The sequence below is a fragment of the Puma concolor genome, chromosome B4, assembly GCF_028749965.1.
Source record: "Puma concolor isolate L17-30 chromosome B4, mPumCon1.1.hap2, whole genome shotgun sequence".
NCBI classification, from domain to species: Eukaryota; Metazoa; Chordata; class Mammalia; order Carnivora; family Felidae; genus Puma; species Puma concolor.
Window position 1 is genome coordinate 121,819,083 of NC_141673.1, and position 26,611 is coordinate 121,845,693.

General features: G+C 44.2%; 1 protein-coding gene across 15 annotated transcripts in view; it reads right to left on the reverse strand.

The window, feature by feature from the left end:
• ARMC3 (armadillo repeat containing 3) overlaps positions 1-26,611 on the reverse strand; it is a 102,432-nt gene that overhangs the window by 9,263 nt on the left and 66,558 nt on the right. For 9 of the 15 annotated variants that reach the window (XM_086714752.1, XM_086714759.1, XM_086714754.1 and 6 more), the window contains 7 exons: positions 19,013-19,262; positions 15,380-15,516; positions 13,578-13,746; positions 9,833-9,933; positions 9,029-9,130; positions 8,236-8,352; positions 8-208 (listed from right to left, as the gene is read on the reverse strand). In XM_086714752.1, the coding sequence (XP_086570878.1) occupies positions 8-208; positions 8,236-8,352; positions 9,029-9,130; positions 9,833-9,933; positions 13,578-13,746; positions 15,380-15,516; positions 19,013-19,262 (1,077 nt within the window). Of the gene's footprint in view, positions 1-7; positions 274-8,235; positions 8,353-9,028; positions 9,131-9,832; positions 9,934-13,577; positions 13,747-15,379; positions 15,517-19,012; positions 19,263-26,611 lie in introns of those variants that run through there. The other 6 variants (XM_086714757.1, XM_086714756.1, XM_086714765.1 and 3 more) reach the window with 6 other exon arrangements.

Sequence of the window (26,611 nt, forward strand, 5' to 3'; positions counted from 1 at the left end):
GACTTACCTTGCAAGGACCTCAATCTGTTCCTTAATATTGGTTATGGGAAATATTGATTTGGTCACTTCATACACGTAAACACGGAAGTCAGGATCGAAGGGAGGATACCATTCTTTCTCGGGGCTTCCTTCTCCCATCAATTTTGGTAATGTCGAAACCTCTTCTTCCTCCTTCACTTTTTCCTCCTCTTTTTTCCCTCGGCCTTTCCTTTGAGAGTACACGGCAGCAATCAACGTCACAAAATGAACCACACCAACTGTGCTCTGAGTAATCTAAAGAACCCCACAGAAATAGATTATTTTAAACCTCGATGACCACATCATATGCCGTTTTCAAATTTTCGATGACAGGGATGGAGTTTTATAGCCTCTACGTTATGCAGGAGAAATTAACTTTCAAGGTAACACTGCCTGATTGGTACATACGAAAATCGTACGTTGGTCTTCCGTATAATTGCTTAGCAAGATGTCTGGTGCACAGTAGGTATGCAAGAAGCATTTATTGAATTGGGAGAAAATAGGTTGCTTCCTCAGGGAGTCGAAGCCAGTCTTACATCATCTCTTGCTTCAGTTGGGCCCTTCAGCAAGAAGAGTTTGCATCACCATTTTTTTTTTTTAATTTTTTTTTTCAACGTTTATTTATTTTTTTTGGGGGACAGAGAGAGACAGAGCATGAACGGGGGAGGGTCAGAGAGAGAGGGAGACACAGAATCGGAAAGAGGCTCCAGGCTCTGAGCCATCAGCCCAGAGCCTGACGCGGGGCTCGAACTCACGGACCGCGAGATCGTGACCTGGCTGAAGTCGGACGCTTAACCGACTGCGCCACCCAGGCGCCCCTGCATCACCATTTTTAAGAAAAATTCCCCAGGGGTACCTGGGTGGCCGAGTCCCTTAAGCGTCCGACTTCGGCTCAGGTCAAGATCTCATGGTTTGTGAGTTCGAGCCCCGCGTAGGATTCTGTGCTGACAGCTCAGAGCCTGGAGCCTGCTTTGGATTCTATGTCTCCCTCTCTCTCTCCGCCCCTCCCCTGTTCACACTCCCGTGTGTGTGTCTCTCTCTCAAAAGTAAATAAACTTTAAAAAATTTTTTTTAAAAATTACCCAAAACATGGAAAAAAGCAAACCAAAATACAGATAGCACAGAATTTCCATGTCATGCAGGGGCGAAGACTTACCTGAAGTTTATCTAAAGAAACGTACTTAGTTCTGCACTTACGAAAACTGAAATGTACTTAATAAACAGTAAAGATACTGCTTAATTAAAATCTACTCTTAATTAATAGTTTCAACCCGAGAGAATTTGCTAGTTAACGTGTGTAGCAGAGATGCAAATGGTTCCTGTCAGTGGAAAAGGCATTGCCAGCGGTCACAGCTTATTCTCCTGGAGGCCGTTAACCAGTTTTTGAAACGTAATTCTTTGTGTTCCTTCACTGGGGAATGTCTTTACCTCCCCCTCTTCATTGTTAAAGGATAGTTTCGCCCGAGAGAGATCACGTGGTTGATGCCTTTGGCAGTTGAGACACGTTGTGCCACTTCCTTGTGGCCTCCGAGAAATGCACCGTCATTCAAATTGGAACTTCCCGATATGAATTCAGATCCCACGATTCAGGTGCACTTCCTCGGGTGGAGCTACCTCACGAGAAAATTGCAGCCCTTGTTACGCTAGCAGAACTGGAGGGGGGGACGAGGAAACCTCCATGTGAACTTCTATAGCCTTTGCTTACGTCTATTTTTTTCCTGCTGTTCCTGAATTGTATCTTTTACTAAAATAAACCTTAGCCATAATTATATTATATTATATTATATATAACATATATATAACATATATTATATATAACATATATTATATAACATTATATATAGACAATATATTACATATTATGTATTACATATTATGTATTACATATTATATATTATATATTATGTATTACATATCACATCACATATCACATATCATATATCATATATTATATATAGACACACACAGACACACACCCATCCCCTAGCTAAGAAAATGGGGCCCGGCCAGGTGAATCTCCTAAATTGTGTCTTTGCAACTATTTTGCATTTTGTTCCATTAGCAGTAAATTAGAAGCAGGAATTATCTTTAAATATTTCTCGAAGTACAGGATGGGGGGTGGTCAACCAAAGGCCATGTGAGTTTTCTCTTTAATTCATTTGGAGGAAGAAATACAAAAAATAATCTTATTAATTGCTTTTGGAGCATTACACAAAATTCTATAATCACCACAAATACCCAACGTTTTGTATTTTTTAATTCAATATTCTATTTACTGCAGCTAAGTAGGGTCTAAAATGTACTCCCCATATATTATGATAAAATTTCTAAGCAAAAATTAATATTTCCAGCTCTATCATCTGAATACCTTTCTTGGGGCGCCTGGGTGGTTCAATTGGTTAAGCGTTGGACTTTGGCTCAGGTCATGATCTCATGGTTTGTGGGTTTGAGCCCCACGTCCGGCTCTGTGCTGACAGCTTAGAGCCTGGAGTCCACTGCAGATTCTGTGTCTCTCTCTCTCTCTCTCTCTCTCTCTGCCCTTCTCACGCTTGCACTATCTCTCTCTCAAAAACAAATAACACAAAAATTTTTGAACACATTTCTTTTTTTGCAAGACAAATAAATAGAACATCTTCACATACATAGTAAGATTTTAGTAAATTGGGAGCCACCACGAGAAAGGTCAATTAGAGTGGCGAAAAGCATATTTAGATTTACCTGCTCCTAAAGTTACAGGGTAGCTTTATAAGATTGGACAGCTTGACTCAGAGCACCTATAACACAAAGCAGGTGTATTTCTGAGTGTGCTGAGGTGAGAGAGGAGAATCATTTGGTACGTAGCAGACGAGAGCCAGCACGCAGGACTTAGCACATCATGGAGGGCAATCCTATTGAGTGATTAAAAAGGGATAATTTATAGGAGCCTCTGAACTGTAGTTTCTGCTGCTACAAACAGAAGTACTTCATTTGGACCTCTTTCCCATGAAGCCTGCCTGGGTATGTCAATAAGGGCTTCAATATTTAAATGGATTTTATTTCTTCTTCTTCTTCTTTTTTTTTTTTAAACATTTATTTATTTTTGAGAGACAGAGAGAGACAGAGCGCAAGCAAGGAAGGGGCAGAGAGAGAGAGGGAGACAGAGTCTGAAGCAGGCTCCGGGCTCTGCACTGACAGCAGTGAGCCTGATGTGGGGCTCAAACCTACGAACCGTAAGATCATGAACCATGAGATCATGCCCTGAGCTGAAGTCAGATGCTTAACCGAATGAGCCACCCAGGCACCCCAAATGAATTCCATTTCTAAATCACTATGGAGACAAGTGCTAAGAAATTACAAAATTAACTCTCGTAAAATTAACCCTCAGAAAGAACACCAGTTTGCGATTAAAGATAGCGGAACTTTTACCTTTCTTACCAAGACTTCAGCAAAACTACCTCAGAATACAGAGAGTTACTGTGGGAATCCAAAACAATAAGGATATTTTCTATGTTCATCGGTGGATGAGAAGGCAGGTAGCTAAACAGAAAGAGACGTTTGTCTGGCTCCAAACTGTGTACTGACATTTTCAAAGTTTAATCACTTGCTCCTTTTTGATTCCGTCAACTATTTGGACATAGAAGTTATAAGGCAAGGCTGCTGGGAGAAATGGAAGTCATGAAGCTGGCCCACGTGGGGTTTCAATTTAGGCAGGAAGATTTTGGTCTATGAAAAATTATCACAATACCAGGTAGTATTCGATAAATTCCATATGAGTGGTAAAAATAAGAAATTCGAGATGTTCCAGAAATCTATCCCAGTTGGGTGTCCTGTTCCCCCCAGTCTATTCCAAAAAGATGAGGAGAGAGTATTGTATAAAGTGGACACACAATGTATTCCGGGTTTAGAAGGATGTATGTGTGCATACGTGTGTGTGTGTGTGTGCATGTGTGTGGTTTATTTTCTTATTTGTCAGTGTCCCCAGTAGGATGTAAGTCCTATGAAAACAAAGGTTTATGTTCACTGCTGTATCTCTAACGTGGGAACAACTCCTGATACCTAATACGATAACTATTTGCTGAACGAATGAAAAAATTCAAGAAAAGAAGGTGAGAAGGTATTTAAACGTGATTAAGATGTTAAATGTGATTAAGAAACAATATCTATTTCTGAAAGACTTTTGCAGTTAGTCAAGATTTGGGAGGAAGGCGGAAAAAACGGCTAAGCGAAGGTTAAAAAAAAAAAGCGGTTGAGGGAAATTCTTCAAAAAATAACAATGTTTTAGGAAGTCGTTATGATGAGGATCAAGATTGAGTGGCAGAAATGTTTAAGTATATGTTGTAAATTTCTAAAAGACTCCAGAGATGAACAGACTGGAAGGAAACAAAATAGAGACAGGAAAGCAATAAACTTTTAAGTGTGTATAATAAACTCATGTGCAATCAACTTAAATATTTATGAAATCTGGTCTGAATACAAAAATATGCTACAGATAGAACTTCTGATACACTCACAAATAGGTATAGTAAGTGTTTATTGTGAGGGGAATGGTCTTTATAAAGAAAAGCTTTAGAGGGCATATTAGGTTGGTCGGATTCAGTGAAGGCTAGGAGAGTATCAAGATGGCGGCTGGATAAAGGCGAAACCAATCATGTCTCCTATGAGTGTTTTGCCGTGAAGGAGGGAACAGCTGAACGCTTCGCACAGAAGAACAATATAGTTGCTAGTCACCCAGCGAGAGACTGTGGCTTAAGGATTTTAATTTACATGGTACATGGTGATAATAATATTCATGAGGAGAAAGAGACAAATCATACTTCCCCTGTCTGTATTGGGCCACCACACACATAACTGGTTTGTCTCTTTCCTGTCCCCTCTCTTCCTTTCAAGACTTTGGCCACTTTGTGGTTCTAGATGTCTCGTCATTTTCGACAGTACCTCTCAGTAACTTTTTGTTAACATCGCACATTCTCTACGACATTATCAGATGAGTAGAGTTAAAATGTGTTACTCTATCGTCAGGGGTCCAAAGTTCTCATAGGAACAAGACAAGAAGGGCTTACCAAAAGATAGACAACAGGGCAACACGATTACGACCAATCTATCCCCCCAGTGGACCCAGGAATAAGGAGGGGAAAGGGGCTGGACGTATATGGGTCACTTAAGTATGCCAGGCAATGGTTTAGGCACTCGACGAACACTTTCACTTACTCTTACGGCACCTCTGCGAGGAAGGAATCATCACTTCCATTTTGGAGATGAGAAAACCAAGGACCAGTGTTGACCGAATCCAAATGTATGTTCTCCTGTATGCTAACAACCTGTCTGAATGTTAGGAGCACGTCAGGGCTTATCTCTCCATGGGGAGTAAGAGGCAAGAGTATGCAGAGACAAGGAGGAGACCGGAAATGGTGTGAGAAGAAATAATGATCCTCACCTGTTTATACTTATTCTCCCCGGGGCATATCGCCAGGGAGTCAGACCGCTATTCCTTTCAACAACAAGCCTTCAGTATTTGAAAGAATTTGTGAGTATTTAATCTATAAATTTTTTTTGGTTGTTATTTTTTATTTTTATCTTTTCAGGCGTCTGCCATGCCTACACAATTGCTGTTTGGACTTCATCTGGAGGATGATAGGAAATCGTTGTTTTGGGCAGAGTAATATGATCAGCCTTTCACTTTGGGAAGTTGATTCGGTGGCGGGCGGGGGGGGGGGGTGGTCGCACGGAGGATGGGTTTCTGGAGGGCTAAATAAAATGCAGGAGGATCTTACAATAAGGGGGTTAGTGTGCTGAGATATAATACAGAGGCCCGAAGAGGGGGGGGGTAAAGGTGAAACTGAAGGGAAACAATGACTTAAGAGGCACTGAAGACATCGAGTGCCTAGGGTTGAGGCTCATTCAGTGAAGGGGAGTAAGGAGAAGAAGGGTTTTAAGATGATGCCAAAGCTTGAGCAATTGCATGGGAGGTAACATTCATCAGCATTAGGAACGGAGGAGGAGAAGGAGGTTTGGGAGTTGGGGGAACAATGAGTTTCGCTAGAAACTCACTGTTTCCGAGCCAGCAGGATAGAGAAGCCAGGACTCGGGAAAGGGGCACATAAATGTCAACGGTAGCTTTATTTAAAAAAAAAAAAAAAAATGTTTTTTTTAATTAATAAGAAAAAAAAGAACCAGACAGGCTGTAAGAAAAATAAGATAGGGCGAAAGAGCCAAGAACAGCAGAATCAGCAAAGATTTAAGCTGATGTGATATCAGAGATATCAGAGGGAAGATACACTTTGATTGATGATGATAGGTACAGTATACGCATGACAGTCACTCATCAGACAAGTGCCTACCCTCCCCGATCAAGGGGGCAGAAAGCCGATTTTTCCCTAGGGCCATGGCTGGGTAGACCAAAGGGAGACACCTGCCCCAAAGCCAGCCAATGCTTTGGCCACTGAAGAGAAGGTGGTCCCTCTTACAAATTTGCACCTGATAGTTGTTGGGCTTTAGGACGGAAAGTTTGCTTGGAACCGGAGCCAGGTCTGTCCCATGGCAAACCAAAGTCACATACGCTACAGTTATGGGTGAGGCAATAACCAACAGAGGGTCAAGGAGGATAACAAAGGGTCTGTAAATAAGATACCACGCACGTGGAGAGAGGGAGAGAGAGAACGAGAGGGAGAAAGCCAGAGAGACCCTACAGTTATGGACTTCATCCCAGCTCCTGTCCTTTTGGGGATGGCTGCATTTCCCACATTGGACCCTGGAGATTCCTCCCAGGGTCCCTGCAAGGGTTGAGTGGATTTGGGCTCCTTGTAACTGTTTCGCACAACAGTACTAGCATTTGTTGAGTGTTTACTTTGTGCCGGGCACTGCTCCATGGACTGTTCATGTGCTAATTTATTTAATCGTCACAATAGCCTAGGTTACGCCCCTTTCACCGATGAGGGGACTCGGGCAAAGAGAAGGTACCCAATTTGTTCAAGACACACGGCTTAGGCGGGTGGACCTTGTCAAAAATAACCCTTTCCTGTCAATTTCAGATTTCTGTTCTCTTGAATAAACACGGAGGCCTATGTGTACCAACCAAGCGCTAGGCTAAACACTGGGGATGAAAAGGGAAATACTCCAATCAGCCTATGTTCTTGTCCTCAAGGAGCTGCCTGTGCAGTAGAGGTGAGGCTGAGAAGCCTAAGGAGGAAAGGAAAGCCGGGAAGGGAAGGGAGGGGGAAAAAAGGGAGGGGAGGAGAGGGAAGGGCAAAATATCAGGCCTAGAACGACAGGCGCAGATTAGAAGCAGCAATGAGAAGAATGAGCCACGGAGACTCACAGTAGAGAATGAAGTCCGAAACAGAAAATAAACAGCTCTGAGGTCTGAGGAAGAGAGCAAACCGCTGTCTGCACCTTGGGAGACCTTCGGCGGCAGTCCCCGTTTAGAAAGCGGATGCTGGACATGTGTGCTAGATGGCCTCCAATACCACAGTGGTTCTGAAGGGCTTAAGTCAACAATAATTAAAGGGTCACGGAGCGTGGCAAGAGGTCCACGTGGGTTTTTGAGGAATCCAGGAAAGTGCTCATTAGAGAAATAATATGTTTAAAAATACGTACACATACAGAAAGCATGTTTAAAACATGCCAGGCCTAAAAAGCATGAAACCACACTGTAATCGTTCCATCATGTAAACACTTGATCCAATGTCCCTCTCCCCCCTCTCGCTGCCTCCTGAAGGGTCAGAGGTTTCTCTGGGTGAGCTGGATGGGGAGCGGAGGTGGAGGCATAAGGCAGAGAGAGAGAGGAAGACGGAGAGAGAGAGAGGGAGAGAGAACCACACGCTAGCGTGTGTGGCTCACCACCCACAAAGGCAGCCGCGGGGGAGGGCACAGGGTTCATTTTACATCGATCTCTACTACGCCGGGCTGGACTTGTAAATGAGTCACTAGGACTGCTGTTTCTGTGGTCGTTTTTGAATTAAAGTGCCTGTAGGACTGTATAGTGATCAAAGTGACCCGAGTTCTCACCCAGAGGCAGAAGAAGAAATTCCCTCCGGTTAAGTTTTAAAGAGGTTGCAAGAGACAAAAACGAAGGAAGTTAGTTTTTAATTACAGCTCCTGAGTCTCGCTTCGCACAACATGCCGATTCCAGAAGCAAAGCTTCCTATTTAAAAGTCACCCCTTCCATTCCCCAACTCTGCTGGGGAGTCAAAGCCTGACATGATCACAATTAGGAAGAGAACGTAATCACACATCCCCTACCTTGATCCTCTTTCTTTTGTGGTGCCTTTGCTAAGAGCAGTATTTCGTCCAGAAGGAGGCTCAGATTTCTCTTCTGTGGGAGATCCAAATCCGGTACTAAAATGATAACTATTTTTTCTGATTGTATGAAAAAACTCATGATCGATTTCAGTCACATGAAAAATAAGAAAACATTACATGTGCAAGGCGTCTCATAAGTTAGAAGGCATTTGTCACTGCCGTGACATGCCGCGATCCCTTTCCCGTCAAGGCAGGGGTGAAGCAGGGCACGAGGCACTCTTCCATCTACAAATAGTAACACAAAGCCTGCCCACGGCCACTGTGTCCCGTGGTCCAGAGCTCAGTGTATGTTCATGGCACACAGGACATAAAGCCAGTCTCACTAGCTACTTTTCCAGAGATGTTTTCCGTGGCAATTTGAAAAAGCAATTATGAGGGGCACCTGGGTGGCTCAGTCGGTTAGGCATCCGACTCTTGATTTCGGCTCAGGTCGTGAGCCTGGCTCACAGTTCGTGAGTTCGAGCCCTGCACCTGGCTCTGCGCTGACAGTGCAAGCCTGCTTGGGATTCTCTGTCTCCCTCTCTCGGCCCCTCCCCTGCTTGCTCTCTATCTCTCTCTCTCAAAATAAATAAACATTAAAAAAAAAATTTTTAAGCAATGATGGAATTATATTACTATAAGGATGAAAAGAATTACGTTGCCAAGATCTAAAACCTAAATTTTTTTTTTTTTTTTTTTTTTTACTCCCACATTGAGGGGAGAATTGAGTCCAGACAAAATACCATTTTCTTACTTGGTCTTTTCTTTGCTTGCTCTTCTAAAGGAAGACGAAGAAGAAATGCTCCGACCATAACCAACATCTGATGATTTATCTTCCGTAGATGGAGGCGGAGAACTAAAATTTTACATATTTGAAATTATACACAAGTTAAAATACTTGATTTGTCAATATTGGATATGGCTACAAAAGACAGGTTTTTTTTTGTTTTTTTTTTTTGTTTTTTGAAAATCATATTTGGAGCTGACTTTTAACAGTGACCTAATAAACGCATAAAGGTAAGACAAAGAATATTGTAAAGGTTTTCATGAACTGGAATAGGAAATATTTTATAAAATGTGTCCCATAAAATATATAGATATATATAAGTATCCATGACCATTTTTTAAAATTCTGAAGCTTGCATTTTTAGCTTTATTATTTACCTCTTATTTTATGTTTTTTAAAAGCCCTGGGCAGCATTATAGTCCTGCATACAGTTCTGGAGCCCTGTAAACACAACTCGCTTCGGTTTGCTCCTGTCTATTTATACTTTCCTCAATTAACTTCATGTTACCGGGAAGGGAACAGGCACTGACTACAGAAATACATCTGGAATTGAGTGGTAACGGGGAGTCAAAGGAAAAACCACGTTGGTGGTGATTTCATGGTCTTTACTATGTCAGGCTACAAATTTACAGACCAGTGTTGATTTTCAGGGTGACGCTAAATACAGGGGACAAAAAGGTGCCATCCTGCAAATCTTTACATATCCACGTGATGATGGACAAACAAAAACCATTATGCTTCCCTGCATCCTTCCACCCCCGAGAGACTCACACATCAGATGATTTACTGTTCACTAAAAGTACAGCACGTTGATCACTCGGTTCTTGTAAGCAGAGATCCTTCAAAGGCAAAAGTTTGGTGCCAGGATTTATCTGTAGATAATTTAAGAACTGATCACTCTGGGAGAATTTGTTGTCTGTCAGAGCAACTAATTACTAAAGAGATCACTAAAAATATTGCGAGCATATCTAAAAATAGGCTAGACAAAGTCCTATATTAGCAATTTCACCAGCCTGGTGAGGCGGGTTAGACCACACCATTTTCTGAGGTCTTTTCCCAATCATACTATAATTAGATCCCTCTCTCATCCAAGACACTTTTTAGGATCCTTTAAAGATCAGACAGATCATGGGGCGCCGTGGTGGTTCAGTTGGTTAAGTGTCCGACCTTGGCCCACATCATGATCTCATGGTTCGGGGGTTTGAGCCCCGCATCGAGCTCTGTGCTGATGGCTCAGAGCCTGGAGCCTGCTTCCGATTCTGTGTCTCCCTCTCTCTCTGCCTCTCCCCCATCATGCTCTGTCTCTCTCTCTCTCTCTCTCTCTCTCTCTTTCTCTCAGAAAGCAAACAAAAACATATATATATCAGACAGATCATGTCATTTTTCTGCCCAGAACTCTGTCTGCCAAGTTTTCCCACTTCATTCAAAGTAAAAGCCAAAATCCTTCCAATGGTCTACAAGACTTAACATGATCTGGTCTCTCTGTATCTCTCTGATTTAGTCCTCACTATCGTGCTCCTTGGTTCATTCAGCTCTATACTGACCTTGCTGTTTCTCAAATCTGCTAAGCATGTTTACATCTTATGGCTTCTGTGCAAGCTGTTTCTTCTGCCTGGAAAGCTCTTCCCCGAGCCATCTCCATGGCTCAATCCCTCACCTTGTAGTTTTTGCTCAAGTATGACCCTCCCTGTGAGGCCTACCTGATCACGATTTCTAAAATTATGAACATCAACCCCAGCAACCCCCAGCACTATAGAGCCCCCTTATCTCGCCTCTGATCTATTTTTGCCCCCAATGCTCTGATCATTTTGATCGTGTGATATAATTTATTTATTTGTTATGTTTCCTATTTATTGACTCTTTCCTCTCACCGGTGCCACGGAAGTAGAGATATGTCTCTTTTACTCACTGACTATTCCAACCTACAATATTAGAAACTTAATATTTACTGAATGAATGAATCAGAGAATTCTCCTTTATTTTTAAAATAAATTTTTTTGAATGTTTATTTATTTTTCAGAGAGAGAGAGAGAGAGAGAGAGAGACAGAGCATGAGCGGAGGAGGGACAGAGGGAGAGGGAGACACAGAATCTGAAACAGGCTCCAGTCTCCGAGCTGTCAGCACAGAGCCCGACACGGGGCTCGAACTCGTGAACCGCGAGATCATGATCTGAGCCGAAGTCGGACGCTCAACCAACTGAGCCACCCAGGCGCCCCAGAGAATTCTCCTTTATAAAAAATATTGTTTCGTTAAATTTTTTTTAAAACTCGTGAGCAAATACATCTTGTCACAGTTTTCTCTGATCCATGGCAACATTTTCCTGGTAAGTGTTCTCTGTTGGTTTTTTTGCCCATTTCCTCATTTTTCTCAAAGCATCTTTGTACGAATAATGTGCTAGGGGAAGTCAGAAGGAGGGTCAAGAGTCCGGTGTTAGGCTAGCCATTTTCGTTATTCGAAATGCCTCCAGGGGCACCTGCCTGGCTCAGCCGGTAAAGCACGTGACCCTTTACCTCAGGAGCAGGAGTTCGAGCCCCACTTTGTAAAGATTACTTTAAAAATAGGGGTGCCTGGGTGGCTTAGTTGGTTGAGTGTCCAGCTCTTGGTTTCAGCTCAGGTCATGATCCCATGGTTTGTGAGTTCAAGCCCCATATCAGGCTCTGGGAAGGCAGCGTGGAGGCTGCTTGGGATTCTCTCTCTCCCCTCTCTCTCTGCCCTTACCCCACTTGTGTTGTCTCTCAAAATAAATAAACTTAAAATAATTAAAAATTAAATGAAATAATAAAAATAAATAAAATAAAATAAAATAAAATAAAATAAAATAAAATACGACCGACTCTAGATTTCTGTTCAGGTCGCGATCTCATGGTTCGCGAGTTCAAACCCCGTATCAGGCTCTGCACTGATGGGATTCTGTCTCCCCTTCTCTCTGGCCCTCCCCTGTTTGCTCCCCTCCCTGCAAAATAAATAAACTGTGAAAAAAAATTTAATGAAATAAAATAAAAAAAATGTTTGAGGTCTCTAGAACTGTTAGCATGACAGAGTGTTTCTTGCAAATACGGCTCAGCCATGTGATTCCTTCATGGCCCTGTCTCCTCTGCCTTTTTGAACCACACTGATCCAAGAAGGCTTCCGCTGCCTGCCTTGTTCATCCCAGGTGCCCGGGTCCTGCGCCTGCCCGCAAACACAACATTTGGCTTGTGCACCCCTGAGCTCTCCCATCACCTGAGGCAGTATGGATTGCTGATGGTGCTTTCTGAGGGTGCCTGCCACCGCTGGCTCCCTCGTTCCCTCTCTGTGCTTATTTTTTCCCCTTTTCATTTTTCTCCTGCACCCCTTCTGCTTGATCTCAGGGAATTTCAGCAACTCCTACTTTTTTTTTTTTTTGTAATTTTAGAGAGAAAGAGAGAGAGTGCCAACACACACACAGGTGCAAGGGGGGGGGGGGGAGAGAGAGAGAATCCAAGTAGCCTCCACACTCAGCACGGAGCCTGACGCGGGGCTCAATCCCATGACCCTGGGATCATGCATGAGCTGGACACACACCAAGAGGAGAACGCTCAGCTGCCTGAGCCACCCGGCACCCCCTTATGTTTTTTTTTTTTTTTTGAAGTGTGTGGATCATATCTGCTTCCTAGGTTTGCTTAATATGGGATTTGTAGATTTAAAAAATTTCCCCTATTCTCATTGCTGTTGGCCTCCAGAAGAAAGGAAGATGCTAACTTAAGCCGCAATGCCAGAAAATCCTCAAGATTCTAATTTTCAGCTTCCCATTTCTCCGGACGTCCGCACTGCATTACACTGTATATTGGTTTTAAAATCAGAATCAGAAATGCAGCTTAAATAACATTCTTCTATATTACATTTTAAAATCTGGTAATACACTTTGGTTAATTTCAATTAGATTATGACTAATAAAACAAGGGGTGCCTGAGAGGCTCAGTCGGTTAAGCCTCTGACTTCAGCTCAGGTCCTGATCTCAAGGTTTGTGTGTTCGGGCCCCGAGTTGGTCTCTGTGCCGACAGCTCGGAGCCTGGAGCCTGCTTCGGATTCTGTGTCTCCCTCTCTCTCTGCCCCCCCCCCCCCCACTCACGCTCTGTGTCTCTAACTCTCTCAAAAATGAATAAATGTTAAAAAAAATTTTTTTTAATTAAAGCAAAACACTTATACTTCTATTCTTATCGCTGAGCTGAGCCCTGGGGAGCTCAACCCCAAACAGAAAGTGCTCCTGGGGAGCAGAACCCCCAAACAGAAAGTGCTCCTTCTTTTATATTTTCTCTGAAACTCGAGAGTAGCATTAGCAAGCTGATTTCTACTACAGGTAATCAGATTCTAGGTAAAACTGTACATAAATGCAAAATCTTATAGCAGACAGAGTTAAGAGTAAAGCTCTGATTCCCAAGTTTCTGTCTATAAAAATATACATTCTGCTAGGTGGTTATAAAATTGCAATGTAATGGCATCGTGACTAAAGAAACGATCGCACATACTGAGATACAAATTAGTGCTGTCACTTACCCGACCGTAATCATAGAATCCATCACTAATTATGTTACTCGATGACAAGTAGCCAGTCAGGCTATATTTCAGAGACAGGTTGTTGTTGAGCAATTTGTTATAAGCTGCCTCACTGAATTTATTTTTTCGACTTACTGATAGATTAACTTCTTCAAGGATATCTAAAGCCCTGTTATTAAAAGAAAAGAGCGTTAGTTGCTCTAAACAAGCAATCCAACATTAAATTCCCATGTATATCCGTAGCTAAGACCCTGAGTGAAGAATTGAGATGGAAAGGTTAAAGACACCTCACCCTTTTTTCTATTTATTTATGTTTTACTGTTTGTTTTTTGAGAGAGGGACAGAGCATGAGTGGGGGAGGGGCAGAGGGAGAGGGGGAGACACAGAATCCGAAACAGGCTCCAGGCTCCGAGCTGTCAGCACAGAGCCCGATGTGGGGCTCGAACACACAAACCTTGAGATCATGACCTGAGCTGAAGTCAGATGCTTAACCGACTGAGCCCCCCCAGGCCGCCCCGACATCTCACCCTTTTAGATAAAGTAATGTTGACAGAATTATTAAGACAAATCAGTCCTTTCTGAGAATACGTATGCCATGTAGTGCCTCATGTTCAAACAGTTGAAAAGGATACTCTGCAGGGGGAGAAAGGTCTTCACTTAAAGCAAAAGCAGTATCGGGCTCCAATTGCTCCAGCTACGCAGGCAATATATACATACGAAAATAAAGATGGTTAGGGGGGCACCTGGCTGGCTCCGTCTGTCAAGTGGGTGACTCTTGATCTCAGGATCTTAAGTTTGACGCCCTGTACTGGATGTGGGGGTTACTTAAAAATAAAATGTTTTTTAGGGGCGGCTGGATGGCTCAGTCGGTTAAGCGTCCGACTTCAGCTCAGGTCATGATCTCACGGTCCGTGAGTTAGAGCCCCGCATCGGGCTCTGGGCTGACTGCTCAGAGCCTGGAGCCTGTTTCCGATTCTGTGTCTCCCTCTCTCTCTGACCCTCCCCCGTTCATGCTCTGTCTCTCTGTGTCTCAAAAATAAATAAACGTTAAAAAAAATTTTTTTAAAAGATGTTTAAAAAAATAAAATGTTTTCAAATAAATATTAAATATAAATATAAACGTAAATGTAAATATAAATATAAATACAAACAGAAATATAAATACAAATATAAATAAAGATGGTTAGAAATGGGGAAACCTGTCAGTGGAACCTTAAAAAGCCTGTTTGTCGGTTTGGTTAAACGCAGAATTCTGAGGCGGTCACGGCTCGCGCATTTTATTTTGGCTTCCAAAGTGGAGAGACAGGGGCACCTGGGCGGCTCAGTCCAGTAAGAAACGGACTCTTGGTTTGCTCTTAAGTCATGACCTCACGGGTTGGTGAGTTCGAGACCGGCGTCAGGCTCTGCACCGACGGCGAGGAGCCTGCTCGGGATCCTCTGTCTCCCCCTCTCTCAAAATAAATAAATAAACTTAAAAAGAAAAAGAAACTTAAAAAAAAAAAAAAAGTAGCCAGGCAGAGGTGTCGTTTCGCGATTGCAGAGTGGAAGAGAGGTGTTTATCAGGATGAAAAACGGACAGTCAAGATGGTTTTGTCGCGGAGGGGGGCGGGGAGGGAGGTCTCCAGGGTTTGGGAGGAGCCCAGATGATCCTGCTCCCACCAGGCAGTCCTTTCTGGGAGGAAGGCTCGCGGTGCCCAGCCCAGCTCCCCAGGGCCCTGCCTGCCCTTCCTTGGGCCTGAAGACTGTCCGCCTTCCTCCTCTGCTCTCCATCTGAGCCAGAAACTCGAGGCAGCCCCACTCACCCGAGCTTGCAAAGTTCGACAGCCGTGAGCTCGTCGTTGGCGCAGACCATCACGGCCCAGCTGGCGTGCCTTCTTACTTCATCATGCTTCGAGTGCAGGAGCTCGACCAGCGGCTCCAGGCCACCTGAATTCCTTAACTGAAAGTAGAAACTGCAAGTGTACGCGTTGGGAGGACACAATATAAACATTCGTGGGGTTTTTTGTTTGTTTGTTTCTGTAATCGCCTTGTTTGGTGGTGAAGAGATTTTAACTATGTACGAGCATTTTAGGATCTGTGCATAATTGGAATTTTTACATCCCGGGGTGAAAGATCTCCTGTAAAACCTTATAGACAGGAGCCCAGATTTCTGTGCAAGGTCAAGAGGAGGCCCCCAGGGAAATCATGGAGGGAGGGCGTCCTGATCTTTGGTGGGATGGAGACTGGGCAGACAGCCTATTATCTCGCCGCTCTACTTTCACTGACTCTGCTCCTCAACCTGAATGTTCACGTGGCCCTGGGGGAGGCAGGATGATGGTCCCCCAGAGGTGTCCTCTTCCCTGGAAGGGATTTTGCAGATGTGACAAGCTAACAATTTTGAGATGGGGAGACTGTCCCCGATCAACAAGTGGGCCCAATTTAATTACAAGGGTCTTTAGAGGATGGAGAGGAGGGTGCCTGGAGGCAAGAAAGGGGGTGTGGAGAAGCAGCGATTGGACAAATACCCTTTGAAGACGGAGGAAGGGGCCACAGCCCAGGGATGGAGGTGGATGGTAAAAGCTAGAAAGGGCCAGGAGACACATTTCCCCCCAGAGTCTCCCAAAGGAACATGCCCCTGCCAACACCTTGATTTTAACCCTTAAGACCCGGTTTCGGCTTCTGGCTTTGTAAACTGTAAGATGATAGGTTTATATTACTTTAAGCCACAACGTGGTGGTTACAGCGGCAAGAGGAAACTAACACGGTCCCTAAGGCTGGGCAGGGGGAACTGATACACTACGGGCCACTGTATACTACCACCAGACCATCAGTGTGGCCAGGGCAGTGTTGTAGCAATTCCCTAGAAAAAGAGCAATTTTTGCTATCACTGCACAGCGTCTTTTCGTCATTTCTCCAAAGAGTGAAAAAGAGACGAAGAAAAGAATAGAATGAAAATCGGGCAGAACTAATCACGGTATTAAAAGGAAATTCAGGTACTGAAGGTAATTACTCATGTATAGAATTAGTCCAAGGAGGGGAAAAAAAGATCCGACAGAGCTCTTATCTACTGCCTGAAATGCAATATTGCATTATCTGAGCCTAGAGGACCAAAGAAAAAGAATAGTCTATCAGTTTCTGTGTGCAGTATCTGAAGACGAGAGCCCTTGTGGGAGAAGAGCTACTTGATTCGGTCATTTTCGGTCAGTGTCCAGTGGTAGTTTCCTCTCAGAGATGATACTTTAGCACGTGCAACATGCACGGCTTAGAAAAGTTTCCCTGAAGCGTCTCACGCAAGCCAAACTTCGGAACATCTTTACTTCCGAGTGTAACACACGATGGCCTGCGTCCGTGTGTTCTTTCGGCAAAGATCTCATTTATGAATTCCTACATTCGTTTCCTCACTCATTCAACTACTGCTTATTAAGCATGCACTCTGCGTCAGATATGTGTTAATGACGTCGACACGGGAAAGAAAAACTCTCAGTTTCCTTCCCCACAGCCTCGAGGAGCTTATAGTCTTTCACACAGGAACCATATATGCGCAACAGACAAGGGACGCATACATGGGGGTAACGGGAACAATAGCAGAGGATACTCCCGGGTTCGAGGGCTGTCACGGAAGGCAGGATGGCGGAGATGGGTTTTGCGGGAAAAGCAGGATTTTAGCAGGCGGACAAAAGTGACCCTGGTTTTCCAAAGGGAGAAATCAAAGAGGTGAAACTAGTAGAGCAGAGCATATGGACAGAATTACAAATGGAATGGTGTTTCTGGAGTATGGGGTTCTGCCTGGGAAGAGGCGTTAGGCGCAGGTGGGTAGGTGCGGGTCAGTGACAGCCGTTGCACATCCCGCGAAGCAGCTGAACTTTTCCCCCCGGGGCGGTGGGGACTTGCAATGAGGTGGTGAGGGTCACAAATTTGAAAGATCAGCCTGGAGGCAGTGTGGGAAGCAGGAGCCCGGAGCGAGCGGGGGGGGGGGGGGGGGGGGGGGGCGGGCGGGGAGCGGTAGACTGATCTGCGGTATTCCAGGAAATGGATGGACTATTCTGCAGACCGCATGGAGGTGTGACCAATATGCTTTTATCGTTCTGTTGCCGAAGCCCAGCATAGTACCCGGCACACAGTAGACATAAAATAAATATTCGGTAATCTTAGTGCCTTGATGGATGAATACAAATGAACCGAATCAATGGGAACAAAGACACAGGATAGAATAGATACCTAAGGGACTGAGGAGAAAAGATTTGTTAGTTGTCTGGGCAGGGAGCACAGTGCAGCAGCTCGGGGTCTAGATCGCATCCCTGATCTTCCAACTTATGAACTCTTCTTTGAGCCCACTACGTCTTTAAGCCTCGTTTTCCACATCTGTAAAATGGGGATTATGAATCAGCCTGTCATGAGGGAGGCTAAATGTCTGTCAAGTGCTGAGCACGGTGCCCACCGCATAGCAAGTGTTAGCTGTTGTTATTTATATTATTGGCAGGAGAGCAACAAAGTCTTAGGCTGTTTGAGTGAGTGCCAGGTGACAAGCAAATATGGGAAAAGCAAGAGAAAAATAAATACGATCCACTTGTAAAAAAATGAAATTCTAGGTTTTAAAACTTTGAAATATACAAGAAACACAAGAGTGTGTGGAATCCATATGTACGATATAAAGCATCATAGTAAAGGCTCACCTGTCTAACACTCAGCTTAAGGAATGACACATTCAGATGACCTCGAGCCCCTGTTTGCTCCTCTGAAGTGCATCCACTCCCTTGAGCCCCCAGGAGGATTTCTTGCATTGGGGGTTAATCATTCTCTAGCTTGTCTCTATAGTTTTAACTTCCGTGTCTGTTTACCTAAACAACGTATTGCTTAGATCTGCATATTTCCGAATGCCACATAAATAGAATCTGGAACGTGTATTCTTTTGCAATTTGATTTTGCTCGGCATTGTGCTTGAGATGCATCCCTGTTGCTGTCTGTAACTACAGGTCATTCATTCTCACTGACGTGAAATTCCGCTTTGTGAATATACCGCAAATTTATTTGACCATTCTCTTCAAAACTGGACAACTGGTGTGTTTCCCGTCGTGTAGATATTATAAACAATGCTTCCTGGCGCCTAGATACTGCCGATTTGTTTTCCAAAGTATTGCCCCGATGTAGCAGATTTTGGTCTTTGTGGAGCAGTTTTAGGTTCACAGCAAAACTGAGCCGCGGGACGGAGATTTCCCACACTCGCCGCCCCCACTCGTGCGGCTTCCCCATTACCAAGTCCCCTACCGGATTGGGACATTGGTTACCACCGGCGAACATACACCTTCGCGTTATTATCACCCAGAGTCCATGGTTGAAGGGTTGCACCACTTTTGAAGGACCTAAAGGATGGGTAGGTTCGAACCCTTGAAAGTGTTTCAGAATAATCCACCGATGGGTGGAAAAATGAGAGACTCCAGGTCAGCAAAAGCTCTCACCTCTGTCCGGGCCTCCACATCGCACGCAGTTGCGGCCACGGTGAGCGCCGCATTGCTCTGCACGACCGTGTTAGCGGAACGCAGCGGGCCCAGGAGGGCGCTCGGGACGCCGTGGCTCTGGAGGCCGGCGCGCAGAGGCTCCTGCATTGCCACGTTCGCTAACACTGTAGCCGCGTTGGCGACGGCTCCGTCCCGTCTGCTGGACAGGATGCTTACTAACGGATCAACACCGTCAGCTTCAGCAACAGCCCTGGGGAAACGGAGGAGAAATGAGCGTCATTCATCCGAGTTCAGGACGTTGTCTTTGGCGTGTACACCTGAACCTCTGCCGCAACTGAGTCCTGATACATACCGTTTGGGAAAGAAATTAATTTGCGCTGCGCTGAACCCGGCATGGAGGTGCTAGTGATGTCGGGAAAATGTCGGTTAAGAATGAATTTTAATTACCCCTTTCCTACTTCTGCAGCTTGCAGTTAGAGAAAAAGGCATGACGACATCTTAGAAATCCTCTTACCGCTGTTCATTTTTTAACTCAGTGATACTTGTAAGATCAGGAAGTTCGATTCGGAGAAAGTCGATCAAGATATTCCCATCCGGTAGGAAAGCAAAGCTTTTAATTTTTAATTTTTTTAATGTTTATTGATCTTTGAAAGAGAGAGAGAGAGAGTGGGGGAAGGTCAGAGAGAGAGGGAGACACAGAATCCGAAGCAGGATCCAGGCTCTGAGCTGTCAGCACAGAGCCCCATGCGGGGCTCAAACTCATGAAGCATGAGATCATGACCTGAGCTGAAGTCAGATGCTCCAATGACTGACTCACCCAGGTGCCCCGCAAAGCTTTAAATAGTAGGAATGGTCTCACGGTCCATGGGTTCGAGCCCCGTGTCGGGCCCTGTGCTGACAGCTCGGAGCCTGGAGCCTGTTTCGGATTCTGTGTCTCCCTCTCTCTCTGCTCCTCCCCCACTCACGCCCTGTCTCTCTTTCGAAAATAAACATGAAAAAAAATTAAAAATAAATAAATAGTAGGAATGAGTGTGGAGGGAATGCTCCTGGTTTAAGTTAAGATTCTTTAGTTCATCTTCCCCGTATTTAAATGAGGCTGTTAATTGTGGGCAGAGGGTAACACATTTGGAGCCAGCAAAACATTTTGGAGGTGAATGTTGCTTTTACAGATTAAACATCAAAGATCAAAGTCATACTCCTGACATGATAACTACTAACTGCTGTCAGTAATGTTGGCATATTCAGTTGGTAACTTTCCTATTTCTGCTATAAAGAGACCACAGTCATCCGTAACGATATTAACAGTCTGACAAGTAATAAGCCGAAATCTCTTTTTAAGAATGCCATACTTTCTATAGTCTTTGCTTTCTAATTACTTAAAAAGCTCATAAAGGAGCAAAAATAAAAAAAGAAATCATTTTAACAAGTGGACGATGATTTAACTATGCTCCTTAATATTTGGAACTGCTTCAGACGAGAGATGTTCCAAACAATAAGATATACAGAGCATCCTAGTTTCAAAGGAAGACCCCGAATTCTTGTTAAAAATCCGCTTGTATCATCGTGGGAATGGAGGTAATCAAGACAACAAAAAACATACCTGAGACTTCAATAATATGAACATCTCTTTAAGGTTTATATTTGACACATTCCACTTAGAATCATATTAAGAACCAAAAGTGGAAGAAAAAAAAAAGTGAGGCCATATGATTCAGCCCATCACCCTGTATTCTGATGAATTAAATTTAATTTGGTCGTCACTTAAATTTGCTGATTGTGAAGAAGTGACAACCTCAAGAATAGGAGTTATCCAGGCACCTGGGTGACTCAGTTAAGCATCCCGCTCCTGGTTTGGGCTCAGGTCAAGGTCATGATCTCACAGATTGTGAGTTTGAGCCCTGTGTCGCATTCTGCGCTGACAGTGTGGATCTTGCTTGGGATTTTTCTCCCTCTCTCTCTGCCCCTCCCTAGCTTGCTCTCTCTCTTTCTCTCTCTCTCTCTCTCTCTCTCTCTCCCAATAAATAAATAAATATTTTAAAAAACTAAAAAAAAAAAAAAAAAAAAAAAAAGAATGGAAGTTATCACAATTGCCCAAGAGAGTACAGAATGTAAATGAAATATCACCGAGGAGAAAAGAAGCTATGATTGTCACACAGACCAGCTCAGAGGTGGACGGAACCGACAGCAACTAGGTGGGGACAAAATGACTAAGGCTCTGGAGAATGCCGGGTCGGTTGGTACTAACCCTCAAGGCACCTCCCACCCCTGGTGTGAATAAATCCATCCGGGAAACACGCCATATTGATACGAAGGCAAAGTCAAGAGTGTCTGTTTCCACTTCTGCCCATGCTCTAGTCCTTGGTACATATTTAATCCTTCTTGTGGTGTCTCCCATTCTTTCTTACTGCCAGCAAGCATTTGCAATTACGCACATTTTCTTTTTTTTTTTTTTTTTTTAATTTTTTTTTTCAACGTTTATTTATTTTTGGGACAGAGAGAGACAGAGCATGAACGGGGGAGGGGCAGAGAGAGAGGGAGACACAGAATCGGAAACAGGCTCCAGGCTCTGAGCCATCAGCCCAGAGCCCGATGCGGGGCTCAAACTCCCGGACCGCGAGATCGTGACCTGGCTGAAGTCGGACGCTTAACCGACTGCGCCACCCAGGCGCCCCAATTACGCACATTTTCTAATCATTAGAGACGTAAACCTGCTCCAAACTCATTTTATTTCTATGACTTGTTTTTCAGGCACCTAATGCAATCGTTCAGTCCCTTCAGCCGAATTACTTTGTAGTTTTTAATCATTGCAAACTATGCCTTGGTGAGAATGCACAATTCCTTTGCCACTTGGCGATTTTTCCTTTGACGGGATTCCCCTTTCAAAACATCCCGGAGAATAAAGGAGGAGCCCACGGTGGAGGTATTTCAATGGCAACCGAGACAGAAGGTATGAGTGTTTTAGGTAAACGCATACCAGTCAATTCTCAAGGGCTTTGTCTTTTGTATGGAAAATTTAAGTAAATACATAGGATCACACTCCATCGTTTCGATTTCTCTTATTTGTTTAAGAAAAAAAAAAAAAAGGGCTACGAGATACAGGAATTTTCATCGGATGTACCTCTGCCCACAGCCTTTGTGTTTCATTTTGGCTTCTTCCTTTTTCCTGGACAAAGGCATATGTTGCCTTGGTTCCTTTGTATCTCTATCTTCTGCTCTTTTCTGTGCTCTTTATGAGCCAGTAAAGAGAAGTACATAAAATCCTAGCTGTTTAAGAAACCAAAGATTCTAGTACACAGTGGAATAGAGCTTTTACTAAATGGAACATAACTGCCAACGCTGAGAGACAAATCGCACGCGTGCAGCTGGGAGAACTACTTGCATTGTGGGTAGATCCCTGCCTGTAATGTGCTGCGTGCACTCCGTTCAAGTGTAAAAAGCGTAACCGAGATGAAATTATTATGGTGAAAAAAAATCCAGCTTATTATTCTTACCTAAAAAAAACCAAACAAACCTTAATTTCATTTATAGAAATAGAGCACAGAATTTATATTTTTCTTAAAAAAAAAAGAATGGCATTAATTTTGTGATTCAGACCCAAGACGTTCTGTTTTATTTTTCTGTGTCTAATGTGCACACAAGCTGAAGCCTGTCATATTTTAAAAACCCATTTCCGTTTCCTAGATAGTCTATAGCATTCTCCAAATGAATGGGACGGAAGTCAAACTGCTTTGTTACAAAATCCAGAATTGTAGGGCCATATGTCATCGTGATAATCGAAAATATTTTGATTCTTACTATCATTAACCTCCACCAGTTGGAGTTTAATCAAGTAAGAGTTTAAAATGGGCATTAAAAAAAATAACTAAAACTCAAATGTGGGAATGTATAAAAACATCTGTTTGTATCACTCGATATATGTAAACAGAAGTGAAGTTCGACACGTCATGTGTATCCAATTTATTACCAAGTCCTGACTGGTTTCCTCCCCCATATTTCTCGAACCTCTCTCTTTTCTCCAGCTGTGTCTCTCCGATCCAATCCAGTCCACATCCCCTCTTGTGAATTGATCTCTTCTAAGCGGTCTCTCCTCTCCCCCTCCAATCCTTTCTCCAATTTACAGCTAAAGCGAGCTTTTAAAATAATAATCCAGGACACCTGGGTGGCTCGGTCGGTCAAGTGACCAACTTGGACTCGTGTTATCATCTCCCGGTTCCTGAGTTCGAGCCCCCTGGGCCCGCTGCTGTCAGCGCAGAGCCTGCTTCGGATCCTCGGCCCCTCTCCCCTCCTCTCCCTCTGCCCCTCACCCACTCACACTATCTCTCTAAAAAAATGAATGAACATTTAAAACTAGATAAGTAATCGGATTATTATAATTAAACATACAGTAATATACATAATACATAAAATCAGAATCAGGTTATTTTTTTTTAATTTTCTTTTTTAACGTTTATTTACTTTTGAGACAGAGACAGAGCATGAGTGGGGGAGGGTCAGAGAGAGAGGGAGACACAGAATCTGAAACAGGCTCCAGGCTCTGAACTGTCAGCACAGAGCCCGACACGGGGCTCGAACTCACAGACCGCGAGATCATGACCTGAGCCGAAGTCGGACGCCTAACCAACTGAGCCACCAGGTGCCCCAGAATCAGGTTATTATAATTATATATACAGTGAAATATATAGTACATACAATCAGATGTCTCCCCTACTTAAAATGTTTCTGGTTTCCCATTGCTCAGGATGAAGTTCCAAATTTCTCACTTTGCCTCCAAGTCCCTGCAGGAGCTAACCTGCCTCCCCCAGCGCCGCCCAAGGCCTCTCACCTCTTCCTGTGGCTCTGTGCTCTGGGCCTCACTGGGGACCTGCATCACGCTACCGCCACCGGGCTCTGTCACCCCTCTGGATGTTCCAGAACGCCGTTCTGACTTCCTATCAAACTCTTCCCCCGGAAAATTCCTATTCACCTTGCCAAGTTCAGCACAAATGCCTCTTCCTCTAGGAAGCATAACCCCCCAACTGGATCAGCGCTCTTTTCCACGTGAGCTCAAGATCATTTGTTTGTTAAACATAGACACATTTTTTTAAATGATGTTTTGGGGCGCCTGGGTGGCGCAGTCGGTTAAGCGTCCGACTTCAGCCAGGTCACGATCTCGCGGTCTGTGAGTTCGAGCCCCGCGTCAGGCTCTGGGCTGATGGCTCAGAGCCTGGAGCCTGTTTCCGATTCTGTGTCTCCCTCTCTCTGCCCCTCCCCCGTTCATGCTCTGTCTCTCTCTGTCCCAAAAATAAATAAACGTTGAAAAAAAAAATTAAAAAAAAAAAATGATGTTTTGGCACAAATGGTCACACAGAACAGCAGCAATCTTGAAATACTATTTTATAGAAGCTTGTTGTGGGAAGGAGCTTAGCACAAAGTTTCTCGTTTAAATCCTGGAGCCCTGGGGCGCCTGGGTGGCTCAGTCGGTTGAGCGTCCGGCTTTGGCTCAGGGCACGATCTCACAGTTTGTGGGTTCGAGCCCCGCATCGGGCTCTGTGTTGACAGCTTAGAGCCTGGAGCCTGCTTCAGATTCTGTGTCTCCCTCTCTCTCTGCTCCTCCCCTGCTCATGCTCTGTCTCTCTTTCTCCTTCAAAAATAAATAAAAACATTAAAAATAAAAATTTAAATCCTGGAACCCCAAGATGAAAAAGCACTTACGGGCATGGGCACTAAGAACGTTGTGCTCAAATAAGTGTCTCTTTATGGCTCCCTGAAAATACTATGCTATTTCATGTCTGTGTGTCTTTGTAGTCATGTTTTCTCTGCCCAAAAGGCGGGTCCCTATCCCTCCGCACCTCTGCCTGGGGGACTGTAGCTCACCCTTCAAAACCTGCTCAACTGTCCCTTCCTGTGTGGAGTCGTTCTTGTCCGTTCTTGTCCATCGCTGCCTCCCTTTGTTATTCACTCCCTCCTCTTGCTATGTCTGCACCTGGCTCCCCCTTCTTAGAGGCAGGGCTTGAGTCCTATTTATATCCCCAGGGCTGAGAAGATCAATATATCTAAACTGACTTGACTCAGCTCAAGGGGAGCAATGAAGAAAACCTCAGTAGGAGTCGCGAGAGGGTGAGGGGAAAATGCCCGGCTCAGCTTTAAGTTTGCAAGAAGGCATAGGACCCAACCAAGTTGAGGTCTCTGCTCATATCACCTACGGCTGCCCTCCCCACCCTCAATGCTACTCTAATTATTTCCATGAAGTAATTATCATGTGGGGTTTAGCACATGGCTTCTTACGCTTTAGACAACCTCTTAGGGATATATCCATTTCATGTGCCAAAGGATGTCTACGTTTTGTCTTTGCAGACATTGTTGACCTGTTTACTCGGGTCCCATCATCAGATGACGCTATTTGGTACTTCTCAGAAAACCCTCACTGCAGTTTGGAGGTTCACGTTTAACCCGTCTGCGAAGGCTGGTTACGTGAATCAAGGGTGACCTTGGGCAGTGCAGAAATCTGTTTAACAGAGCCCACATACAGGGTAATATGTGGAACCCGATGGAACAGATGGTGATATTGGCAATCAGAACCTTGTTTGTTAACAGTGATTACAACCATTCTCACCAGCGTGACTTTTCATATGTCTCTGCGAGGTTCGTCACACCAAGGAAGACATATTGGCAACAGACACACCGCAAGTGGTCAGGAGAGGTGCATATGCCGCTGGCTCAGGGCTGGCGCGGTTAAGCCTTGAGGGCTCCCAGTGAGGCTGTACAGGTGCCTGGGGATGGGACGCTGGCCATTATGATACATGGGTCTCTCGGGTATCACAGCCAGATCTGGAATGCTGTGAACAGGATTCCTGACTCTGGTTCCAGCCAATTTTTCAACAAAAGTAATGATCCAAGAAGTCGAAGCGTATTCGTGAAGTTGATCGATTTCTGAGCACATCGAAAAGAACTAAGACCCCGCTGCAGCCCCACGGTTGCACGGTGCAGGGTTGCACGGTTGCACGTAGCTGGGGATACGTGCCCCAGCTCTGGCTGAGCTCCAGGATAGACAAAAGTAGCCAAGAGAGTTCTCCTTTTAAAGGAATATTATTTAAAGAAGCTTATCAGCAGTAAGGGAGAGAATCACAATGAATTGTAGGCAAATGCTCAAAGTGAAGGGTTTTTAAGCAACATACAATTATTAAAATAAAACCCAGCCACAAAAACAAATGCACGACGTTTTACACTCCACAGCAAAATAGGAAAAACGCAAAAAAAATTTTTTTTAAAGGATGCGAAACCAAATTGCTTCTATTACGTTGGTGTATCTGAGTGGCATAATTTTGAGACCTTCAGAGTGTGCTTTTCTGCTCTAGTTGCTATGACATCATGGTTTCCAAAGAGATAATGGCTAGTTGCAAAGCACCTAGTAGAGGCTGACCCAGCACCTTCAAAACAGCATGCAGGTTTTTGTTACCAATTACGAGGCAGTCAACCAAAGTCTAGGGATTTCAAATGCAATTTTCTTACGAGTGACATGGAATCCTTATTGACCTATCTGTCCAATCACAATACTTCCTTCCATACATGCCACCTTCTGTTTCAAAAGCTGGAATGGCTGCCAATAATTAACTAGCTGCC